Source organism: Athalia rosae, chromosome 1, assembly GCF_917208135.1.
Source record: "Athalia rosae chromosome 1, iyAthRosa1.1, whole genome shotgun sequence".
Lineage (NCBI taxonomy): Eukaryota > Metazoa > Arthropoda > Insecta > Hymenoptera > Athaliidae > Athalia > Athalia rosae.
Window position 1 is genome coordinate 12,613,111 of NC_064026.1, and position 20,892 is coordinate 12,634,002.

Genomic DNA, 20,892 nt, shown 5'->3' on the forward strand with positions numbered 1-20,892 from the left:
TCCCCGGACGGACGCGAAGTGAACCACAAGCGTTCGCTTCGTAGCGGTACGAACTGTCGTACGTGGGTCGGTGAGTTGTTCGGAGTGGCGGGTAGAGTGGCCAGGTCTTTTAGATATAAAAGTCGTTTAGTCGCGTGCTGCGTGATTATCGGGTAAGATGTCTGCTTGTACGGGGACCCAACAACAGGATATCCAGCCACGAAACGGCGATAGCAACATACCATCATCCCCTCGGAAAAAACAGCGGACATCTATACCTGCAGGTCCTCTGTCCAAGGTTACTGTCGTCCTGGGAGCTCAATGGGGCGATGAAGGAAAAGGAAAAGTTGTAGATATGCTCGCGACCGACGCCGACGTCGTCTGCAGGTGCCAGGTGCCAATCAACCACAACTTGTTATCCCATTTTTTTAGTTTCATTCCTATTACAACGTACGATGGACGAAAAATACTATTCGTGCGAAACCTAAATTAGTACCCATTCGCATTATCAATTGGTTTTCTCCGCGGGATTCGGCAGTGATTCTTTTGTCAGAGAAAAATCCCAGAATCTCGAATTTTATTGTTGGATTGTAGTTTTAAATAACCCAAAGCACCTTAGACTAGACGTTATATCTTTTGAAGGTCAGGGCTAATTTTGGTGACCCAGACGTTGTTTGAGATCATAAGTTTCAATTGATGTTATCGCTAAAGTATTTGATTTATTTACTCGATAACCTCATTTTTCTCTAGGTTTGAACACACGCGGAGCGAAAAACCATCTGAAAACGTACTGCATTTTTTTTTTAGGGCGGCTAGAACGCATTGCTATAAATTATCCGCGAGTATAACTATGTATAACGTATTATCACCAGTCCCATGATCTGTGATGTAACGGATACACCACCTCAGTGTGCTATACACCTAGAGTATATATTTACTCATCAACACAGACAGGACTGAATTAAGGTATCTTCCCCCCAGACTGGGAGGGGTTCAGTACTCCCTCAAAGCAGGCATAACAATGTTTCAATATCGGCGTTGCAAAAATTTGATCCCACTTCCGATCGCTTCTGATTTGATTCTGTAAGTGTTGTCACTATAATCCATATACATGTTCGGATTCAATTTGCCTCATTCTCCTTTTCAAAAATTGCTCTCAATCAAAATAGGTGAACCAATTCAATCATAAAGATGCTGAATGATCGTAAATCTTTTTTAATCCGTTGCATTTATAAGTTGGAGCAACATAATTATATGTATATTGATGCATGTCACATACCCAGCTCATGATGAAGTACTAAATATAAAAACATCACTCATATTTGATTTGGCAGCAGGTCTGAACCAAGTTGGAAAAATTTCATGCAGCATTTGAATGACCATTGGTTATTCCTTCAATGTTAGGATAAGTTATCATTTAAATAGCTTCCAGTCAGATTCCCCCACACCGTCAGAAAATTAAAGAAAGCCAGATAGAAGAGAATAATTCTCCAACACTTAAACTTAGCAATAACAGAATAAAGATTTCCACTAAGTTTAGCGAATCCACCATGACTATTAATCGCCTTTAATATTGCTGGTAGTGCCCAGAACATTACTTACCCCTGAAGAACAGTGGCACATACTAATTTTGGCAGAGGGCTTACATTTGTTTTGCCAGAAAAACTCTGCTCAATGTTATTCTTAGGATGAAATTATTAGATTTTGATGCTAAGAATTCTAGCAAGCATATCGTTTTTCAATCAATCCTCAAAGATTAACCAGCTCTTGATTTATGAAGAATTAACAAATTTTTCTTTTCAATTTGCAGGGGGGAAATAATGCCGGTCACACAGTAGTTGTCGATGGTGCAGAATTTGATTTCCACCTGCTGCCCAGTGGAATCATTAATCAAAAATGCAAATCTGTTATTGGTATGAAATTTCTAAAGTTTTTTATTCATGTACCTGCTAGAGAAACTAGTCAATTTTATGATCGTTCTTTTTCTGTCTACCTTTTATAATCAGATGCTAGACGTAATTTGATCCTGACCATAGAATGATTTGCATTGAGTTTTAACATTTTCAGCACATTACAATGATATTGATTTAATAACTGTTTAACTGGTACGGATAGTCACCAGGTTCTGAGCTGATGTTACTGAACGAATAGTAAATGGAGTATCTAATTACGCTTAATATTCTTTTCAAGGATACTGCAGAAATGTTGAAACATGCAATTTATGAATTCCAACTTCAATACTAATAGATATTGATTTAATAATGCCACTATCTTCAATTAGATATCATTGATACAAGAATAGTTTTATTGAATTGCAGGTAATGGAGTGGTTATCCATTTGCCAGGGTTGTTTGAAGAGCTTGAGAAAAATGAAGCCAAAGGTCTGAAAGACTGGAAAGACCGATTGATCATATCTGATCGGGCACATATAGTATTTGACTTTCATCAACAAGTCGATGGGTTGCAGGAATTGGAAAAAGGTAAGCAATCCTTGGGAACAACGAAGAAGGGAATTGGGCCAACTTATTCCAGTAAAGCGACCAGAAATGGACTTCGTATCAGTGATTTGCTCAGGGATTTTGAAAAATTCTCTGAGAAATTCCACACTCTTGTACGGTGCTACCAAAGAATGTTCCCAACTTTGGAGGTTGATATTAAGGCAGAGTTAGAACGCTATAAAGGGTATGATGATCTTAAATACAAATGGACTGTCATTTTTTATCTAGTTGAAATTATTGCATTTCATTAAGAAGATATATTCCTCAGCTATGCGGAGCGCATCCGACCATTGGTAAAGGAAACTGTCTACGTTTTACACGAAGCATTGAAAAATGGAAAGAAAGTTCTGGTCGAGGGAGCAAACGCAGCAATGCTGGACATTGATTTTGGAACATATCCCTATGTTACAAGTTCTAATTGTAGCATAGGAGGAGTTTGTACAGGCTTAGGTTTGCCACCTAATACTATTGGCGAAGTAATAGGAGTCGTCAAGGCCTATACTACTAGGGTTGGCGATGGGCCATTTCCAACCGAGTTACTTGATGAAACTGGGGAATTATTACAGAACAGAGGCCACGAGTTTGGTGTTACAACCAAGCGTAAAAGACGTTGTGGATGGTTAGATTTGGCTCTACTGAAGTTCACCGGGATGGTCAATGGGTGAGTGTACCCATCTCCTTGGCAACATAGCCACTAAAAGGGCGTATAATCAAAGGTTACTAAAACGATTTTCATTCCCAACAGATATACTGCTATTTGCTTGACCAAATTAGATATTTTGGATACTCTGAAAGAGATTAAAGTCTGTGTTGGATATCGTTTGGATGGTAAAGATATTAATTATTTCCCGAGCAATGCTTTGGATCTTGCCCAAGTCGAGGTTGTCTACGAAACGGTCAAGGGATGGGAGGTAAACACCGAAAATATACGTTCTCTGGAAAATTTACCACCCAACGCTCGTAAATACGTTCGACTCATAGAGGAGCGTCTGGCAGTCCCAGGTGTGTATTTGATGAGTCTTTGAGTAGAATAAATCAGTACATCAATTTTTTTCTCTTGAATGTTCATTATATAAGTCGCAGCGAAATCGAATTGTTTCATCAACGAAGCTCCAGAGGGCCTTTTCATTTTGTCGACGACGCCGTTCTGTTGAATAGCTTGTGATAACTGAATATTTAGCATGTTATTTTTGTTTTGATATGATTATAGTTAAATGGATTGGCGTTGGAGCAGGCCGGGAGAGTATCATCGCCCTTTGACCATCTGGTTGGCATCTTAGCTCTCTAGAATTAGACACGATTTTTCGTGTGTCTGGTGGCTATAATATTCTAACTCAAATTTTAAGTATATTATTTATAATTGCCAGTTGACACGCACAATATGAGGTAAGTAATGAGAAGAAGAAGATGAAACTGAAGAGAAGACAGAAGAGAAAAACGTGAAGAAGTATGTGTGAAAAATAGAAAACTGCTACAATCCACATTAGACTATACTCAGTCTATGAGCAGATTTAAACCATGTCTTCGCCAAACTATAAATTTAATTTAATTAAATTGAGAATAAATACAATAAAATAAAATGAATTCAAATTGAATACACGAACACGAAAACACTTAGTTACAGTTGATGAGATTTCAAAAGCATACTATTAAGTATGTACTATTTGATAATCGCCCACCGATTAATTATACTTCCAAGATCTGGCCTAAATTTAATCTGAAAGAAGATCGTGGATGTGTATTTTTTGATCCTTTTCCACTCACACTAGATATCTACTTTTTTAAATCTCAATCTAAAGCTGCAACGTCTTAAAGCGCAATGTTCTACACAGTCGTCTCATTACTTATTTTTTTACCTGTTTTCTCACTTATCGCTGTAAAACATATTTCGTCATCCGAAAAGCAGAAAAAGACTAAACTTCATTAACTATTTGCAGATTATTGTGAAATCTAACGTGAGGAATAAGACAAATTCTGGGTATTCTAAATTTAATTTTACTGCGAACGAGGAGGGAGGAGTAGGAATAGTCACTGTGTTAGTTATGTACTTCAACGTTTCAGTTCGATTACAAACTTTTGTCATTTATTTAAAATAATAAATGAATTGTTACTGTACAAATACTTGACAATTATAATCATTATTATTAGTATTTCCATTGCTATCATAATCAACATCATCATCATCTTCATCATCTTCATCGTTATTACCGATGCAACACGTAGCTTTTGCGTTTTGTTCTCCAATACTAGACGCCATTTTCGTAACAGTAGTCCTATTTTGTTCCACTGATAACATTCCGTCTGATTCTTGTTAGACTCGTTGTTCAAATTTTCGCTTTCACCCAAGAATGAACACGTAGGCGGTATATACGCCAGTAAAAAATGACGGGAAATAATTAACGAGAGGATAGGAAGAGAGGGACGGGATCTGCAAAAACTTTGTTAAATTCCTAATACGCCTGAATATGGACTTCCATTACGATGATTTTCGTTTTTTTCTGGCGAAAGATTCTCTACTTTTCCAACTTGAAATCAGTCGACTTTTAGAATATTTGTATCACAATTCGTATCTGTATCGTTCTCCAATTGTACAGACTCGCGCCGTTCTCTAGCGCGTCGATTTTGGAACCAGATTTTTACCTGTAATACCGAATGCAATCTTATGAATTATCTACTGATTGAATACCTCGAATTTCCTGAACAATTTTCCCTTCCGGGTGATTATGATTCAAGAAAATGTAAATGAACGGTCAAAGAGATTGCTAATTTTAAAAGGATAAAAAAATTACGAAGGCACTTGAACCAAATATTATCACGATGCACTGTGGCGATTCCGATACTCACTCTGCTCTGTGGAAGCCGTAAAATCAAGGACAACTGTACCACATCTCTTCTCGCGAGATAAGCGCCCTTGCTGTATTTGTCTTCAAGAATTTGTAGTTGAAAAGCTGTAAAAGGTATCCTAGGATGTTTCCCAGGTTTCCTCTTTGATATTTTACCCGCAGATCTCTTCGGTAATCTTGGGGGTCGATACCTCGTACAATGAAGCCATGGTAAATCATTATTTCCCTCGGAATTATCCCGTTGCCATTTATTCGAATCACTTGTTCTCCCACTTATTTTTTCACTTTCCGAACTTGGTCCACACGTTTCCGGTAACTGCTTTTCAACTCTATTAGAATTTTCAAGTCCCTCATCAGCCGACGATGATCTTCTCTCTTTAATGGGAAGAAACTTATTTCTTTCCGGATTGGAAATTGTGGGTAAAATTATTAACGGACAGCACGAGCAACTAGGAATGGTCGGTGACTTCGGAACTCGGCTTTCAGAAATTTCCAAGCGATTCGAAGATCCCGAGCTGCCGGAAGAGGAAAAAGAAGACGAAGAAGAAGGATTGTCCGTCGCAAGGATACGAGCTATACTAAAATCCGTGGCTTGCAGCCTCTGGGAGCGACGGGCTTCACTCATCTTCGATTTCAAATGAACTAAATCGGACCAAGGGAGCATCCCTCGTTTTATACTTCCTGCCAGCTCTTACAATTAGCGGCTTCCAATGCCAGGTCCTAGATTTTAGACCAAAGCTGCTACTGCTGTTACCCTGTCGCTCGCGATATATGTACTAGATTCTGAATACAGTATCCATTACGTTCTTTTTCGGCTGAGTATGAGAGACAGACCACCATGGGGTTTTCTGCTTAAATCGCGGTGTGCCACCGAATTAAACGCCTAGACGCACACTTGATGGCTATCGCAATATCCGAGGGGGTTCTCCTTTTGGCGAATACCGTTTAAATAGATGTATACTATTCCATACCTACGGTGTATTGTAAATGCTCTTATACCAGTGTATTATCTGTAGGGAAATCTCCGCTGGTCCAATAACAACAATGTAATTGATACTACTGTGGGCCCCACAACAGTAGCATTGCTAAAAGCAAAAGCAAAACTTCAACTTTCTATAGGGCAGATGGAAAGGAGTTTGACGAACCGTGTTTAATCAAAAAGCCACGGGGGTCGGCACGGGGGTAAAATTGGGATTCTCGAGGGCCAAGGGTAATGCCACTAATCCGGTAATATGCCCATGATCGCATCATCCCCGCCCATCCTACGAATTTCTCAATCATGGTTGGTCCGTTCAAGATTCACTATACATAAGTACTCCATCCAGTTTATCATCATTTTAGGTACACGCCCATTTCATCAATTTTTCAGAAAATAGTTTGCAAGATGGGTCGATCATCTTAGTGAGAATTTTTTTTATTAAACTAATCAAGGTATTGTCGTCACCAAAAAAAAAAAAATCTCCGTAGGGTAATATCAATCAATTTCTTATTTTCTTACGAGAACAATTATAATTCTAGCCGAGTTTTCGTTTATTCAATAAACCAATAAATTGGTGTTCAATAAGAATATCAGAGAATCGTGAATTGTTGAACGGGTGTAACTCTGTTCGAATCACCGAAAAATTAACGCATCAAGTTGAAAAATTAATTTTGTTCATGAAAACAATATTTTATGCTTCTTATTTTATTACAACGGTTGATCAAATAACCACGACAAGATTTTCGTTCGCGGTTTCTCAAGGAAAGTTACTCGGAACGAGGACGACGAGAATTGACCTAGGAAGTCTGGAGGGGATACCAGCCAACTGATACCGTGCCCAGTCTGAACTCTGAAAGTCCACCCTTATTAAGTCAGTTGGTGTTAACGCCTGTGAGACTGTGGATCGTTTTTATCATAGATTTGTCATGTTTGCAAATTCATTTTGAGTAAATCGCATTAGTTATCGTTAAAACTAGTCAATTATTTCTATCTATATTATATTTTAAGAGAATCACTCGAGAGTTATATCATTACCGTTTTCGGTAAGTCAAAAATTCATAATTGTGTGCACGATACAAATTTCAGTAAAATATGTGAACTTTTACATTGATATTACGTAATTTTTTCATGCAAAATTAGTTTGTCGTGGAATCGAACGAATGAGGTACGGCATACCTGCTTGTTTTACCCGAGTAATTCTTCCATTTTACGCATCTACGTGTAAAGTTTATGATTTATTGTTACGAACAATCAAGCGTATACTATAACGCGTTTATCTTTGAGATACGTAAATGTAATCATGTTAAGTGCACATAATTTTGGTTGATTCTCAACCGACGTAGTGTTCGTCCCTTGCACTCGCTGCTGCGACTCCCTGATTGTTTACACTACACAAGATAAGACGTATAATAATGAAGCGTTATTATAATTACTATGGAAAGATAGACGTAGGCAATACAAATGACAATAAAACTTTGACTTCCTTCGTAATTTAACTTTAAAATGTGATAAACTATGAACATCAAGATAAAAACGCGCGTCAAACGATCGTTCAACTTGAGCCTAGTTAATGGAAAATGATCATACTTTTTCGTAAAATGTACGAAGATCTGGATTCAGTTTATAAATTGGGTTTATAGTGAGATTCAATACCTTTATTTTACTGGAGAAATATTAGACATTTTGCGGGAATATAAAATTCTCATCGTATTTCAAGGGGATTCAGGATGACCGGTACAGAAGAAACGGAACCTCTGATTGCATCGACGAGTCCAACAACGCCAACGGGATCCGGAAAACACAGAGCTTCTTACCGATCGTTGAATCATGTGAGTATTTTGAAAACATTGAGTTCTGATCAGATCATTTTCACAGCAGTCATTCGTTTCTCATAATTTTTCAAAAATTATGAATTTTTAAAAAATCAAAAGGAATGGAAAGGTCGTTGCCTCTTATTGTTAGTCAATGAAGCCCCGCGCCACACGAGGTCTGCTTCGTGTTACGGTTGATATTCGCAAGGCTTCCCCCCTAACAACTCAACCCGTATTTATTTATGTAGATCTTATCATCATTTCTAATCTTACAAATGGTTCGTCAGAATGACGGGGAAAAATCGTACTGGCTGAATAAGAGAGCAGGCTTTGCAGGATGAAATTGACGTTCTGACACTCTATATCGATCTTGCGATGACATTTTTCGAACAAATATTTCTTACAGGATAAAAATTCATCATCCGCAGCTGCATCGAAGCATAATGGTGAGACAAATTCTGAGGTTGCGGTATGCCTTGAAAAAATGGGTTCAGGGTCAAAAGTTGACCGTACACTCGATAAAATTACTTACACCTGGAGTGACGTAAACGTGTATGTTACGGCAAAGAAACAGAGATTATTCGAACGGATTGTGAAGGGAAGAAAACCCGTCGAACTTAAACATATTCTCAAAGATGGTAAGGAACTGTAATAAGAAACACCTGCATCCCTTTTTTTCATTCACCTATCGGCAATTTTTCAGTATCCGGTGTCGCATATCCGGGGGAGTTGTTGGTGATAATGGGATCTTCAGGTGCTGGAAAAACGACGCTTTTGAACGCGTTGACCTTCAGATCTCCGCAGGGGGTTACCGTATCTGGAATACGAGCTGCGAATGGTCGTAGAGTTACATCAAGCGTTCTCACATCCAGGACAGCTTACGTCCAACAGCATGATCTCTTCATCGGTACCCTCACTGTCAAAGAGCATCTAGTTTTCCAAGCCATGGTTCGCATGGATAGGCACATACCTTACCGCCATCGAATGCTTAGGGTTGATGAGGTCATAGCTGAGGTCAGTCAGAGACATTCGGCTTCCTTTTTTTTTCCGTTATTTTCGATTCGGCCTCATTTCGTAATGTAACATTCACAGCTGGCGCTTACAAAATGCAGGAATACGGTGATTGGAATACCAGGAAGAGTGAAAGGGCTTTCAGGGGGTGAAATGAAGAGGCTATCATTCGCTTCGGAATACCTCACAGATCCTCCGCTCATGTTTTGTGACGAACCTACCTCTGGATTAGATTCTTTCATGGCACACCAGGTCGTTTCGGTTCTGAAAAATTTAACAGGTTCGAGAATCTTGGAGATGAAAACAAAATATGGAGGATCATAAACAGAGGTGTTTGAATGAAAAAAAAAAACAAAAATTCTTCCAGCTGGCGGTAAAACTATCATTGCAACTCTCCATCAACCGTCTTCAGAGCTATTCGCACTTTTTGACAGAATTCTTCTCATGGCTGAAGGTAGAGTAGCTTTCATGGGGACTTCTGAACAAGCCTGCACATTTTTCAAAGGGTAGATGGATTTTTCTTCCGGCTGATTATATCTTCCAATGAATGATCATTTCTCATAAATTTGATCGTTTACTGTAGATTGGGGGCAGCTTGTCCAAGCAATTATAATCCAGCGGATTATTTCATCCAAGTATTGGCGGTTGTTCCTGGTCGCGAAGCATCGTGTCGTCAAGCGATAAACAGCGTTTGCGACGCCTTCCAGAAAAGCGAGAACGGTGTCAAAATGGCTTTAGAAGCCGGAACCGTCGACGGTGAATTCGAGGAATCTATAATGGACCTAAAACTATCATCCGCTGGTAGATCACCCTATAAAGCTTCTTGGTGCGAACAATTTCGCGCTGTTTTATGGCGTTCGTGGCTTTCCGTGATCAAGGAGCCGATGTTGATCAAAGTCCGGTTTTTGCAGACACTCGTACGTTGTCTGATTATCAATCAGCCTCATTGAATAAATTTTATCGCCGTTGTATTTACATAAAGACTCAAACTTTACCACCTTTTATAGATGGTGTCGTTGCTCATCGGCGTTATATATTTCGGACAGAAATTAGACCAAGATGGCGTGATGAACATAAACGGAGCTCTCTTCATTTTTCTAACTAATATGACCTTCCAGAACGTCTTCGCGGTGATAAACGTTAGTCAATATACAATGTCAACGCCAAAGTCCTTAAACAGATTTATTGGTTTCTTTTATCGAAATTTCAGGTGTTCTGCGCCGAGTTACCAATATTCTTGCGTGAGCATCGCAATGGGATGTACAGAACGGACGTTTACTTCATTTGCAAGACTTTGGCGGAAACGCCGGTTTTCATAGCGGTTCCTCTTCTATTCACGGTGATCGTTTACCCTATGATCGGTCTGTACCCTGGGGTAGATCACTTTCTCATTACAGCAGGAATAGTAACGTTGGTTGCGAACGTCTCAACTTCTTTTGGTATGAAATAATCAGTTTCAAAAAATCAAAATCATAATAACGAGAAAATGAAAAATCTCTGGAGATCCTCCCGACCCACTTTTAGCTCTGAGGTGTTCTTTAGACACGTACGCAATTGTTTGCTCCTATGAAGTCAACGACACTTCTTATTAGCGTCACGTGCCACAAATTCTTTGTTCATTTATTTGGATCAAGTAACAAACTCCATGAAACTAAATCTAGATAAGGTATTGAAAATTTAGTGAATCGGTGAGTGACGCGGTTGAAAATTATGGGTGTAAGTGAGACTTTTCAAGTATCTGTGACTTGTGGGCCGTGGGAATTGTTGGAATGGTGTATTACGCAGCATCCTTTTAATGGTGCACCGACTATTAGATTATAATAAACGGCTTCCAGCGAGCACAAAAATCTTCCGATTACCGGTATTCCATAGGAATACAGTTGTTAAAATAGTCCAGTTCACCACAGAAGCCGGGTTATGCAATTTGAACACGTCCCAGCTTAGTTTCTATAAGAGTAGATATCAATATTTTTCATAGATAATTATTTACTCGCACCTGATAGAATTACCAAGCACGGATCATGTGACGCGCACTTTATACAGGTATACATAGACGAGGGAGAATACTGGCCATCAAAGAAATTATATCTTTATGCTATATAATAATAACTCTGGTGAGAGTTTTACATTTTTTGACGCACGTGCCCACACGAGATTTTGATACTCGAGACTAATCCACGTTGGCACGTGTGAAATTTGAGAACCATTTATATTTTAATTTGATGAAAATAAACCGAACAAAATTTCACCTATGTAGGTTACCTCATCTCATGTGCAAGCTCCAGCATCACCATGGCATTGTCGATCGGTCCTCCAGTAATAATACCATTTTTATTGTTCGGCGGATTTTTTTTGAACAAAGCGTAAGTACACGGTTTTTTATTCGCATTTATGTAAATTTTCATATTCTAATGACGGTAATGACCTGAAATTTATTCTGCAGATCTGTCCCAATTTATTTCGAATGGTTCTCCTATTTATCCTGGTTTCGTTACGGAAACGAAGCCCTCCTCATTAACCAGTGGGCGGAAGTTGATTCGATTGCATGTACTCGAAGCAATGCAACATGCCCGAGAACTGGACACGTTGTTTTAGAAACTTTGAATTTTACCCAGGTAAATCTGACTATACAAGAATAATTGAAAGCAAACTATTTTCTTAATGACCCGAATCAATTAACCGATTTCAGGACGATTTCTGGCTCGACATCGTGAGTCTTTTTACTCTGATCGTAGTTTTCCGATTACTTGCGTTCTTCGCTCTACTATTGAAGACTTTTAGAGAAAAATAGCGTGTTTAAACTTTTTTTTTTCGAGCGTAAGTAGAAAAGATATAATAATTTTTAGGGTGTTTTTAATTTTGATCACTGCCAAGTCTCGTTGTTCAATTATCATCGAATAAACAAGTTCCTATATACATATAGATCTTAATAACATGTTCGACAATCAGCCATAATTTTATTCTTATGCATTTTTTTTTTCAAGCGTCTTCACGGTGTTTATGAAGCAATAACAATTATACTTTCCACTTATAGCATGTAAAATAATATACGATTTGGTTTGTAAATTGATATAAAAACAAAATGTATGTATAGTATTTTACCGATACATGAACAAAAAATTCATAATAAATAAATATTTTGTATAGAAATCACAAAAATGATAATGATAATAAGATGACAGAGGTCTAATAAAAAAGCTCATACTAATGTAAAGTATAGCTAATAAACGGTGTACAGTATAAATAATAGATAACCCCGATGTAGGTGTTCCAAAAATAATATCTGTCTAGTGTTTGCAGATAAAGTCCATTACTACTCATGTAAATAATTTATTTGATTAATTACTATTATTATCATTTCGCGCTCCAGTGCAATAAAGGTCGTCTGCCCCTGATACGTTCTTCGTGTGCCCTGCAATGTGGCCGGCAATATTTTTTTTCCCATGACATAACCAGTTGCCACGGATATCGTGACACAGCTTTGCTCGTGGGAAAAAAAGGTAGAAGTCATTCAAGCTATGCGACATAAGCGAGCCGCAACCGACGAACTGACTACCGTTCAGCGGTGGCGCGTTTTCTGTTGAGTAAAATAATGATATAACGAATATTCAATGATTCTAATTCTTTTGTTTGTCTATTACAAATAAATTTGGGGGGGAGGGGGGGCGGGTTGGAAAATTCTCTTTTCCCTGAACAAATTTACATTTATGGATCGATTCACTATTTTCAGAAATACAGCAAATCAGAAACAGTATGATTTTTTAGAGAGAAGAAAATTGAAAACACACTTTTCCTATACGTTCCTGTATAGAAAACCTGGTAAATTTACCGACGTCAAGATGATTTTCGATGTAGTAAGTTGGTCTGTGCATACGTTGAAAGTTTTCATCGTCAGGAGGAGCAAGCAAGGCATCCACACGCGCATCGAATACTATACCGCGCAAACGGGACCCGCAAATCTAAGGTTTCAGTCTTCGATTACAATAATTCGATACCCTGCCGCAGGTCCACGTAGTAACCTGCCACGAGGAGAAGATGTAGGATAGTGGTCTGTTTGACGTGGTCACGTAATGCGTTTTAATTCTTACGCCCATTATCGGTATACTATAATCAACCACGAACGCGTAGTTCCGGTCAAGAAGACCCATAAAATTGTAAATTCAAATTTTACTCTCAGCGGAGGGGGAGATTATTAATTTTACAACAGAGTATGAAGTACGAAACCACGAGCTAGACCAACGAGAAAAAATCAATTTCCGGGTTATTTCCTGGGGAAAAGAAAAAACATCTTTTCGATTTCCGAGCTTTTTCACTTGTGCAGTGTAACACAGGAAAAAAATTTCACTCAATTCACTGACCCTAATCTCTAACGTGTAACGCGATCTATGGCTTCTTTTCATTCTTTGGGGCGGAGGGGGCGTAGCCATTTCGACCCCATCAAGCTATCTTGAAGTTTCGAATGGCTGAAGCAGGAGATCGAAAAACGGCGTGTGATCGTACGCGTCGATTGGAATTGAATCAGATGACTTTAAGACGTTCTCAGAGACACTGCACAATATCGTGTTTTAATATATTTTACATATACACGCGTACGATGTATAATAAATAGACTTTTCGTGATCAAGTTTGTAACTCAAGTAGATGAGATTTGTTTTGTCATGTGGTTTGTACTCGAGATCTTGTACACCTCAAGTCGCGATGCCGCGGGGTTGTTGCTGTTCATCGCATGAAACAACGCATACCGACTTACAGAGGAGATAATTTTTCACTTATACACCATACATGTACGAAATATCATTCGAAATATCACGTGTCGCTGACTAGTAGAAAGCTGTAAGGGAAGAAGATCGCAAAAGTCGTCTGTTCAGTGCCGAAGAACGCTTGTGCCTTATGATTAGTGTTCAGTGACACAATAAATATACTTGTGAAGGTGAGAGTACGAGAGTGGAAAAATGATATTTTTCTTATTCACATAATTTTTTCAAAATACCACGCACAGATGGTCGTCACAAATTCACGTATTCTGAGATGGACCAGAGAAAATTCTAGCGAGTGTGAAAAGGGCGTTATCATTTCTTGGCGAGATTTATCAGTCTATGCGACCTCGAAAGGAAATAGAATATGCAGACAACTAATCAACAATGGCAAGTAATTGTCTAGAGTTTCGGTCCAATCATTCTGTAAACTTTTCAACGATTCTCTCATGTTATTTACACTGCAGTAAGAGGCGCCGTAAAGCCGGGAAATCTCGTCGCAATCATGGGAGGGAGGTGGGTTGATTATTATTTTTTTAATTTGTCTTCTACCAGAATTATAGGAATTTTAATTCCTCAGTGGAGCTGGGAAGAGTTCTCTAATGGCAGCTCTAGCCTGTCGTACCCCACGTGAGTCATAATTACCTACATTTATATGTTACTTCTTGGATCGAGACTAAATTTGATGAAAAGAAAACATACCTACATTTTGATTTGTGAAGCTGGGATTGTCGTACATGGAGAAATATTGGTAAATGGGTACCCCGTAAGTCCGGCTTACATGCGACGTAACAGCGGTTTCATGCATCAAGAAGATTTATTTGTCGGGACCATGACGGTATTGGAGCATCTGAACTTCATGGTGATCGCAATTTGCTATCTCATACATCATCGATGATTATTCAATAATTTACATCAAAATCATAGGCAAGAATGAAGCTCGACCGTCGTACGGATCCTCGAGATATTCGCGACAGGATAAATGGCCTCCTTCAAGAGGTGGGGTTGGCGCATAAATCCGGTACAATGATAGGAAACGCTGGTGGTGAGAAGGTTTTATCCGGTGGTGAAAAAAAACGTCTCGCATGTGCCACTGAGGTAAGTGGAGTATAATGGGTGTAGCATTGCAATTGGTGTATTTCAGAAAAGTGAATAATTTTACGCGACGCGACGGCTTTGTTACTTCGCCGTATCTTTTTGCGTGTTTTACAGCTTTTATCAGATCCGAAGATTTTGTTTTTGGACGAACCTACGACGGGTTTGGACGCCCACTCTGCGAGTGTTCTAGTGGCACAGCTGACTGTTGTCGCTGCTCGAGGTCGTACCGTACTCTGTACGATTCATCAACCGAGCTCTGCAATATTTAACGCTTTTCAGCAAATAATTCTCGTCGCTGAGGGCAGGATCGCATTTATCGGAACCAGCGAACAAGCCCTTCATTTTTTTGCCAGGTATATGGTAAAATGAAAGAAAAAATTGAGGAGGATCGGGGAATCAGAAAGCAAATGAAATAATTTGTCATCGTTTTACTTCCTTCAGCGAAGGATATCATTGTCCTTTGGCTTATAATCCGGCAGACTTTCTGATAGCAACTCTTGCGACTGCACCACGCGATGAGGACGCTAGTAGGCGAAACGCTCAAAGGATATGCGACGCTTTTTTGGTCAGTGACGCCTGTAAGGAAGTTGACATTGTCCTGCAATTGGAACTTCATATCGCAAGTTCTTACATAGTCGGTATAGTTTTTCCAACGGAGATTTCCAAAATTTCATACCTCATAGTTGTCGTTAATCACCCTTTTTATTTCTCTTCCTTTGTCATTGTATTTCAGTGGAGAGACGACGGCGGAGAAACCTGTGAATTGTGAGTTATCTGGTAAAATTTGAAATTTCTGAGCTTTTGAAGAATACGAAAAAAGAAATTTTTCGATTTTGCAGTAAACAACCGTGGTGGTGGTCGAAACTTTACTGGTTAATTCATCGCGGATCTATCCAAATCATTAGAGATCCAACCGTACAATTTCTGCGAATTTTATTGAAACTGGTAATTGAACAAATAAGAGAACTGCTTCCGGTGGATGATTACGAAGTAAATGGATGCACAACTCCTGTTTACCACACACCTATTTCTTATTAACCTTGAGGAATAAATCCATCTCCAGAAAGTTTGATTTCTTCATCGAATCGGAAGCTGGAAGCCCTTTAATTACGTGCACGCGAAACCCATCGGTGTAACCGCCTAAAACTAGACAATGAAAGAAAAAAGAAATGCCCGTAACCGAGTTGTTCTTTTCCAGTGTTTAGCGATCTTGGTGTCCCTTTGCTTCTTGGGAGCGATTACCCTCGATCAACTCGGAATCCAGGCCGTTCAAGGAGTACTTTTCATAATGGTGACCGAAAATACATTTCTACCTATGTACGCAACACTCGCGGCACTTCCTCAGGATATGCCACTATTCCTCAGAGAACATCGAGCAGGATTGTACACGCCACATCTTTACTACTTTGCGAGGGTCGTCTCTTTGGTAATTATCTATTCTATACGAACATTGACATTGTTGCGGTTCTTACGAAAATCGTTTGTTAGTACTTAAAAATTATTATACGTATTATTATCTGGTCTCTCGATTTTATTCTGAATACGTGGTTATATACTGCATGCGCTAGCTCAAGGTGAGAGGAAAAGTTGAAAAAGAAGTCTTTACATTTGTTGAAAAACGATTTGCGGTATTGAAATTCCGTTCCGAGAACCGATCTCTGTGGCTTCTTGCAGATTCCCGGGTTAATCGTCGAGCCAATTATCTTTGTGATGATTGTCTACTGGCTTGTTGGACTCAGAAGCACTGTGGAAGCCTTTGTTCTCACTTTAATCGTCGCTGTTTTTACGATGAACGTTTCTACCGCATGCGGTACGTCATTCGAGATTCATTTTACTGTATTAAATCCTACTAAACCAAACTACATCATATCTCCGATCGTGAAATTCATTGAGTTTTCAATCGATTTTACACTTGACTCATAAATATCCAAACGGAAATTTACAGGCTGTTTTTTTTCGGCTGCATTCGACTCTGTGCCCCTGGCGATGGCTTATTTGGTTCCATTTGACTATATCCTAATGATAACGATGGGCCCATTTATCAAGCTCGGGTATGTAGTTTTGTATTCATATCCGACTTTTCGTACCCGAAATTTTTCCTGTGTTACAAATTCAACCACGAATTTTTCATTTTAATTTGAACGTGAATTTTTTTTTCTCTAGCACCCTGCCAGTTTACATGCAGTGGATAAAATACATGTCTTGGCTCCTTCATTCCACCGAAGCATTAACAATCGTTCAATGGAAGGGAGTACACAACATTTGTAAGCATCGAAAATCCCTTTTTTCATCAATAAAACTCATCGCCTCTAATTAAATATATACGCGACGAATCGGATTATTTGCTATGCAACTACATGTTCTCCGGATGAATGAGGACCGAATGGCTGAAGAAATTGAGCTAACAAAAACTTATGGGTGCCTTTTTTTTTCATTTCACGTTGATTTTTTCAGCTTGCGAAGTTAAGGATCCCGAGCTCCCTTGCATGACCGAAGGATCTGAGGTCCTGGAGAGGTACGATTTTGACGGCGATAATTATTGGACCGATATTTCCTTCATGGCTGTAATATATTTAGTATTTCATGCGCTAGGGTACGCCTGTTTGTGGAACAGGACCCGTTATAAATAATCATGGTATTTTTTATTTAAATTTATCTCTACAAAAAGTTAATGATGATATTTGGTTTTTATTTTTATATATACGTATGGTGCGGCATTTATTCATATCCTAATTAAAAAATGTCGATTAATTTGAAGATAGCATTCGAGTGCTGATAAACATTCGCAACTGTGGCAACAGATAAACGACTAATTTCATAATTTTAAACGCCACAGTAGGATAAGATAATTTTTTTGAATATTTGTTAATGTAAGAATTTAGTTAAGACAATCAAATTTCGACAATTAAATAAAAGGGCTAAATAATGTGTCATTGATTTGGTACTTCATGTCAATCTAGTGGCTCTGAAAAATCAATCCCTCTGATATAACTATTTAAGGAGGGGGCTTTCTATTAATAAAGTGCATCAGGTAAATCGCAGGTGCAGTTTCCTGATGCAAGGAGATGGCGTTGTGATTCGGTAATTTTGGTGGCTGCAAACTGTGGCCTCGATGATCCGCTAGATGTCGTTGGTTGAGGAGATGTTTTTTGCCCGCTGTTATATTCCGCAGCCGCCATGTTACCGTGCAGCGAGCAGGACGTGTCGTGTGTCTAACGCTCTGTGCTAGCGAATCCGTCTCTCAGATCGCATTTGCTTCGAGTTTGGGGACCCAGCATGTATTTTAATTCATTGTTTTTGTGTAACCAACTATTTGAAATATGCTTAGAGTGCTATTACGATACTGTGATAACGTGAAGTGTGTTTATATTTAATGTTTATAATTAGTTATTTGAACTGTTGTTGTTCGCATCTGCAGGACTAAAGGGAACACAATCACGAATATATTTCTCAGGTGAGTTTCCAGCAGTAGCTTTCATACATATACACTAAAATACTTACTACGTAAAACCCTATGTATGCATCCTATGTGACTCATTTTTATTTTGTGTCTACGTTACACAAACAAATATCGAGTAATGCTGCATGGTTTCTCATCGTATTCGTCTATGCTCAGTAGAGCTCGGGTAGTAAAACCTGCAGTAACTTTTTTCTCAACGTCTTCTTACCGCTGCACACAGCGTGCATAACTGGAATCTTTTCGACCCTCTTCGAAAACAACGTCCTGTCCTCCTTAGCTACCTTGACCATCAGCTCACAGTAGTTTTTTGTCGGTTTGCCACGCTCAAATGCCGTACAAACTGATGGAATGTATTTGTCCGCTCGGTTTTTAAATGCGAAACAAACAAGAGTTGACGGCGTCGCACTCGTTATGGTATTCGTTTCTGTGTTGAGCGCGTGAGTAAAACCAACAACACTTGTGGCGTGCGCGGCTCTTGGAGTCGGCCCTGATCGGGCCTGAGCTGCTGCTTCAGGCAACGCTGACAGTAAGTTGTAGTTGTTTATAGTAGCCCGTATCGATCAAGGATCATTTTTATATACACAATTTTCATCGAGACTCAGGTGTACCGGTGTACGATGTCGAGACGCCTTGGATTGTTCTTATTCGATGGGTAGGCGGATCGCGTTCTCATTCTATGCGGTATTTTAGTTCGTTAGCCTTGTCAAGGACGTACGTTCTTGGGATAGTTTACCTTCTCTCCCTCTCTTACGTTCACCCGTGTTTTTCGAATTTTATCTTAGCTACCCACTAATACCGTCTTTGGAAAGTCCCTTGGGCTAGGGATCTTCTCAAATTCACTACGAATTCGCTGTAAATCGTATGAAATTCTCATTGTGAGTGTCTGATAAAGAAGTTTTTGAGCCGTCAAGCCTTCTTTTTTTACTCCGAAGAAAATTTAAAAAGATTTTGGGTTAAATATACGTATCACCAGACCAGACGCAAACTTTGGAGTATTTAATTCTTTAGCTTTTTTAAATTAACAGTCTTAGTTCATAGAATGTAGTTCCATTTAGTTTAGATATAAAGATAACAATGAATGTACTATCCATCGTATGAGCAGTAGGTAATGGAACTCGAAGTTTTCTCATTCGTTGATCGTTTATTTATTCATTTATCACAAGGGCTGTTATTAGCGCAATAAGCCGAGACGAGTTCTTGTACAATCGATTTCAATTGATATCAATCTCGTTCGAACCTTAGGGAATGAAACGAACAATAATAATTCATCTGTCACACTTTCTACAAGGAAAAAGCAAGCACCAGCAGTAAAACCACCAACAGCTATAGGATACCATGCTGATTTCTCTTTGCGAGAAGTCGATCTCTTCTCTTCCTCTCGCAACGCCTTTGCTGTTGTTACTCTTCCAATTTTATGTATCGCAGATTAGTTTTATCTATCCTTGAACGAGCGATAATTAATTGAATTCTGAAAGAAAGAAAAAGCGAAAACAAAATCTGACAGACTCTATCACATCAATTTCGTCGGTGGGCATTATCGAATTTCGATTATCGCGCGACGTCTGACCGTATGCCTACCTTCCTCGGACATTCGGTGTATGTTTTGACATTTGGCACACCTAAACGTCGCACCTTCTAAATCCTCACTCACGTTTGCTATTCGAAAAGCCTACGTCCCTCATTAACTGACTAGATAATAGCAACCCCCCTACGTAATGTGTATCCCGAGGTCTATCCTAATTCACGATAGTAATCTTTGGAATGTCAAAACACTGACGGTGTTCTTGTAATACATTAAAGAGAGGGGGTTTTTTGCCAATTGCCAGTTCAGGATACAATAATCGAAACAACTAGCCATTCTCGCCTTAGAATATCTTAACCATTAATAATGATTATACGCGATTTGCGATCATGATTTCGATGTGTTATTAACTAGCGCATTTGAAAACTGAAAACAGTTTGTATTCGTTTCATTTTCCATCTCTTTCTATCCTGTGACGTTAGGAGGAGGCAAAAAGTTGCGATCGAAGTTTGCTCTGTGATCTCTGACTTTGATCTTTCTCCTGTTATACACAGTGTTTCTCAATATGTATCGAGTTGGAATCGAAAAAAGAACAAAGTGAACTATTCACGCCGAATCATATCCCCCCCCCCCCCCCCCAGGTCACCTACTTTTTTTTAAGTTTTTTTTTTTTTCTATCGCGAGGTGGTATATCTGAACGTTTTTGTCTTCATCAACTCTTGAGATACAATGAGAATTATTTTACAAAATGGTCACTCGGATAGTTTCCTGACCTGAAAACTTATGCCGTTGGAATTCGAAGAAAATAATCGATGACTTTTATCCTTATCTGAATAGACCGATTGATTTTACCCTAGATGCAATTGAAACTAGTCTGTATACGCATATTTGTTCGATGGCCACGGGAAGCAACGATAATTCGAATAAATTTTACATT

At 39.0% G+C, this 20,892-nt stretch overlaps 5 protein-coding genes across 14 annotated transcripts in view; 4 read left to right on the plus strand and 1 right to left on the minus strand.

Annotated features, from left to right (window-relative positions):
• The first annotated feature begins 4 nt into the window (after positions 1 to 4).
• LOC105686983 (adenylosuccinate synthetase) lies at positions 5 to 4,596 on the plus strand. Of its 3 annotated transcripts, XM_012402283.3 has the most exons (7): positions 5 to 373; positions 1,790 to 1,892; positions 2,298 to 2,661; positions 2,746 to 3,138; positions 3,223 to 3,479; positions 3,688 to 3,744; positions 3,845 to 4,596. In XM_012402283.3, exons 1-6 carry the CDS (start codon positions 158 to 160, stop codon positions 3,735 to 3,737), a joined length of 1,383 nt encoding a protein of 460 aa, XP_012257706.1. In that variant the 5' UTR covers positions 5 to 157; the 3' UTR covers positions 3,738 to 3,744; positions 3,845 to 4,596. The 3 variants fall into 3 exon arrangements, with proteins under 3 accessions (XP_012257706.1, XP_012257704.1, XP_048504905.1); XM_012402281.3 differs by having other exon boundaries at positions 3,688 to 4,596; XM_048648948.1 differs by lacking the exon at positions 3,688 to 3,744.
• Positions 4,597 to 5,002: 406 nt separating this feature from the next.
• LOC105686968 (homeobox protein MSH-D) lies at positions 5,003 to 6,965 on the minus strand. The gene is made up of 2 exons (XM_012402265.2): positions 5,322 to 6,965; positions 5,003 to 5,117 (listed from the first exon to the last, which is right to left on the minus strand). Exons 1-2 carry the CDS (start codon positions 5,982 to 5,984, stop codon positions 5,010 to 5,012), a joined length of 771 nt encoding a protein of 256 aa, XP_012257688.2. The 5' UTR covers positions 5,985 to 6,965; the 3' UTR covers positions 5,003 to 5,009.
• A 220-nt stretch (positions 6,966 to 7,185) lies between these two features.
• Positions 7,186 to 12,740, plus strand: LOC105687211 (protein white). 5 transcript variants are annotated; one of them, XM_012402665.2, is made up of 13 exons: positions 7,186 to 7,342; positions 7,440 to 7,464; positions 8,017 to 8,128; positions 8,517 to 8,748; positions 8,814 to 9,124; positions 9,203 to 9,401; positions 9,489 to 9,627; positions 9,705 to 10,038; positions 10,129 to 10,260; positions 10,332 to 10,560; positions 11,379 to 11,484; positions 11,565 to 11,736; positions 11,811 to 11,945. In XM_012402665.2, exons 2-13 carry the CDS (start codon positions 7,460 to 7,462, stop codon positions 11,910 to 11,912), a joined length of 2,073 nt encoding a protein of 690 aa, XP_012258088.2. In that variant the 5' UTR covers positions 7,186 to 7,342; positions 7,440 to 7,459; the 3' UTR covers positions 11,913 to 11,945. The 5 variants fall into 5 exon arrangements, with proteins under 5 accessions (XP_012258088.2, XP_012258089.2, XP_048504894.1 ...); XM_048648937.1 differs by lacking the exons at positions 7,186 to 7,342; positions 7,440 to 7,464 and adding exons at positions 7,512 to 7,899; positions 12,106 to 12,740 and having other exon boundaries at positions 11,811 to 11,938; XM_012402666.2 differs by lacking the exon at positions 7,440 to 7,464.
• Positions 12,741 to 12,991: 251 nt separating this feature from the next.
• On the plus strand, positions 12,992 to 17,906 carry LOC105687212 (protein scarlet). 3 transcript variants are annotated; one of them, XM_012402669.3, is made up of 15 exons: positions 12,992 to 14,051; positions 14,121 to 14,265; positions 14,343 to 14,391; positions 14,456 to 14,505; positions 14,598 to 14,737; positions 14,803 to 14,973; positions 15,088 to 15,326; positions 15,415 to 15,607; positions 15,707 to 15,738; positions 15,813 to 15,918; positions 16,172 to 16,399; positions 16,648 to 16,783; positions 16,919 to 17,024; positions 17,137 to 17,237; positions 17,428 to 17,906. In XM_012402669.3, exons 2-15 carry the CDS (start codon positions 14,121 to 14,123, stop codon positions 17,601 to 17,603), a joined length of 1,872 nt encoding a protein of 623 aa, XP_012258092.1. In that variant the 5' UTR covers positions 12,992 to 14,051; the 3' UTR covers positions 17,604 to 17,906. The 3 variants fall into 3 exon arrangements, with proteins under 3 accessions (XP_012258092.1, XP_048504897.1, XP_048504896.1); XM_048648939.1 differs by lacking the exon at positions 12,992 to 14,051 and having other exon boundaries at positions 14,174 to 14,269; XM_048648940.1 differs by lacking the exon at positions 12,992 to 14,051 and having other exon boundaries at positions 14,127 to 14,391; positions 14,439 to 14,505.
• Positions 17,907 to 18,148: 242 nt separating this feature from the next.
• LOC105687120 overlaps positions 18,149 to 20,892 on the plus strand; it is an 89,438-nt gene continuing 86,694 nt past the window's right edge. For both annotated transcript variants that reach the window (XM_048648914.1, XM_048648915.1), the window contains exon 1: positions 18,149 to 18,427. The gene's annotated coding sequence lies outside the window, so the exon portion shown is untranslated. The remainder of the gene's footprint in view (positions 18,428 to 20,892) is intronic.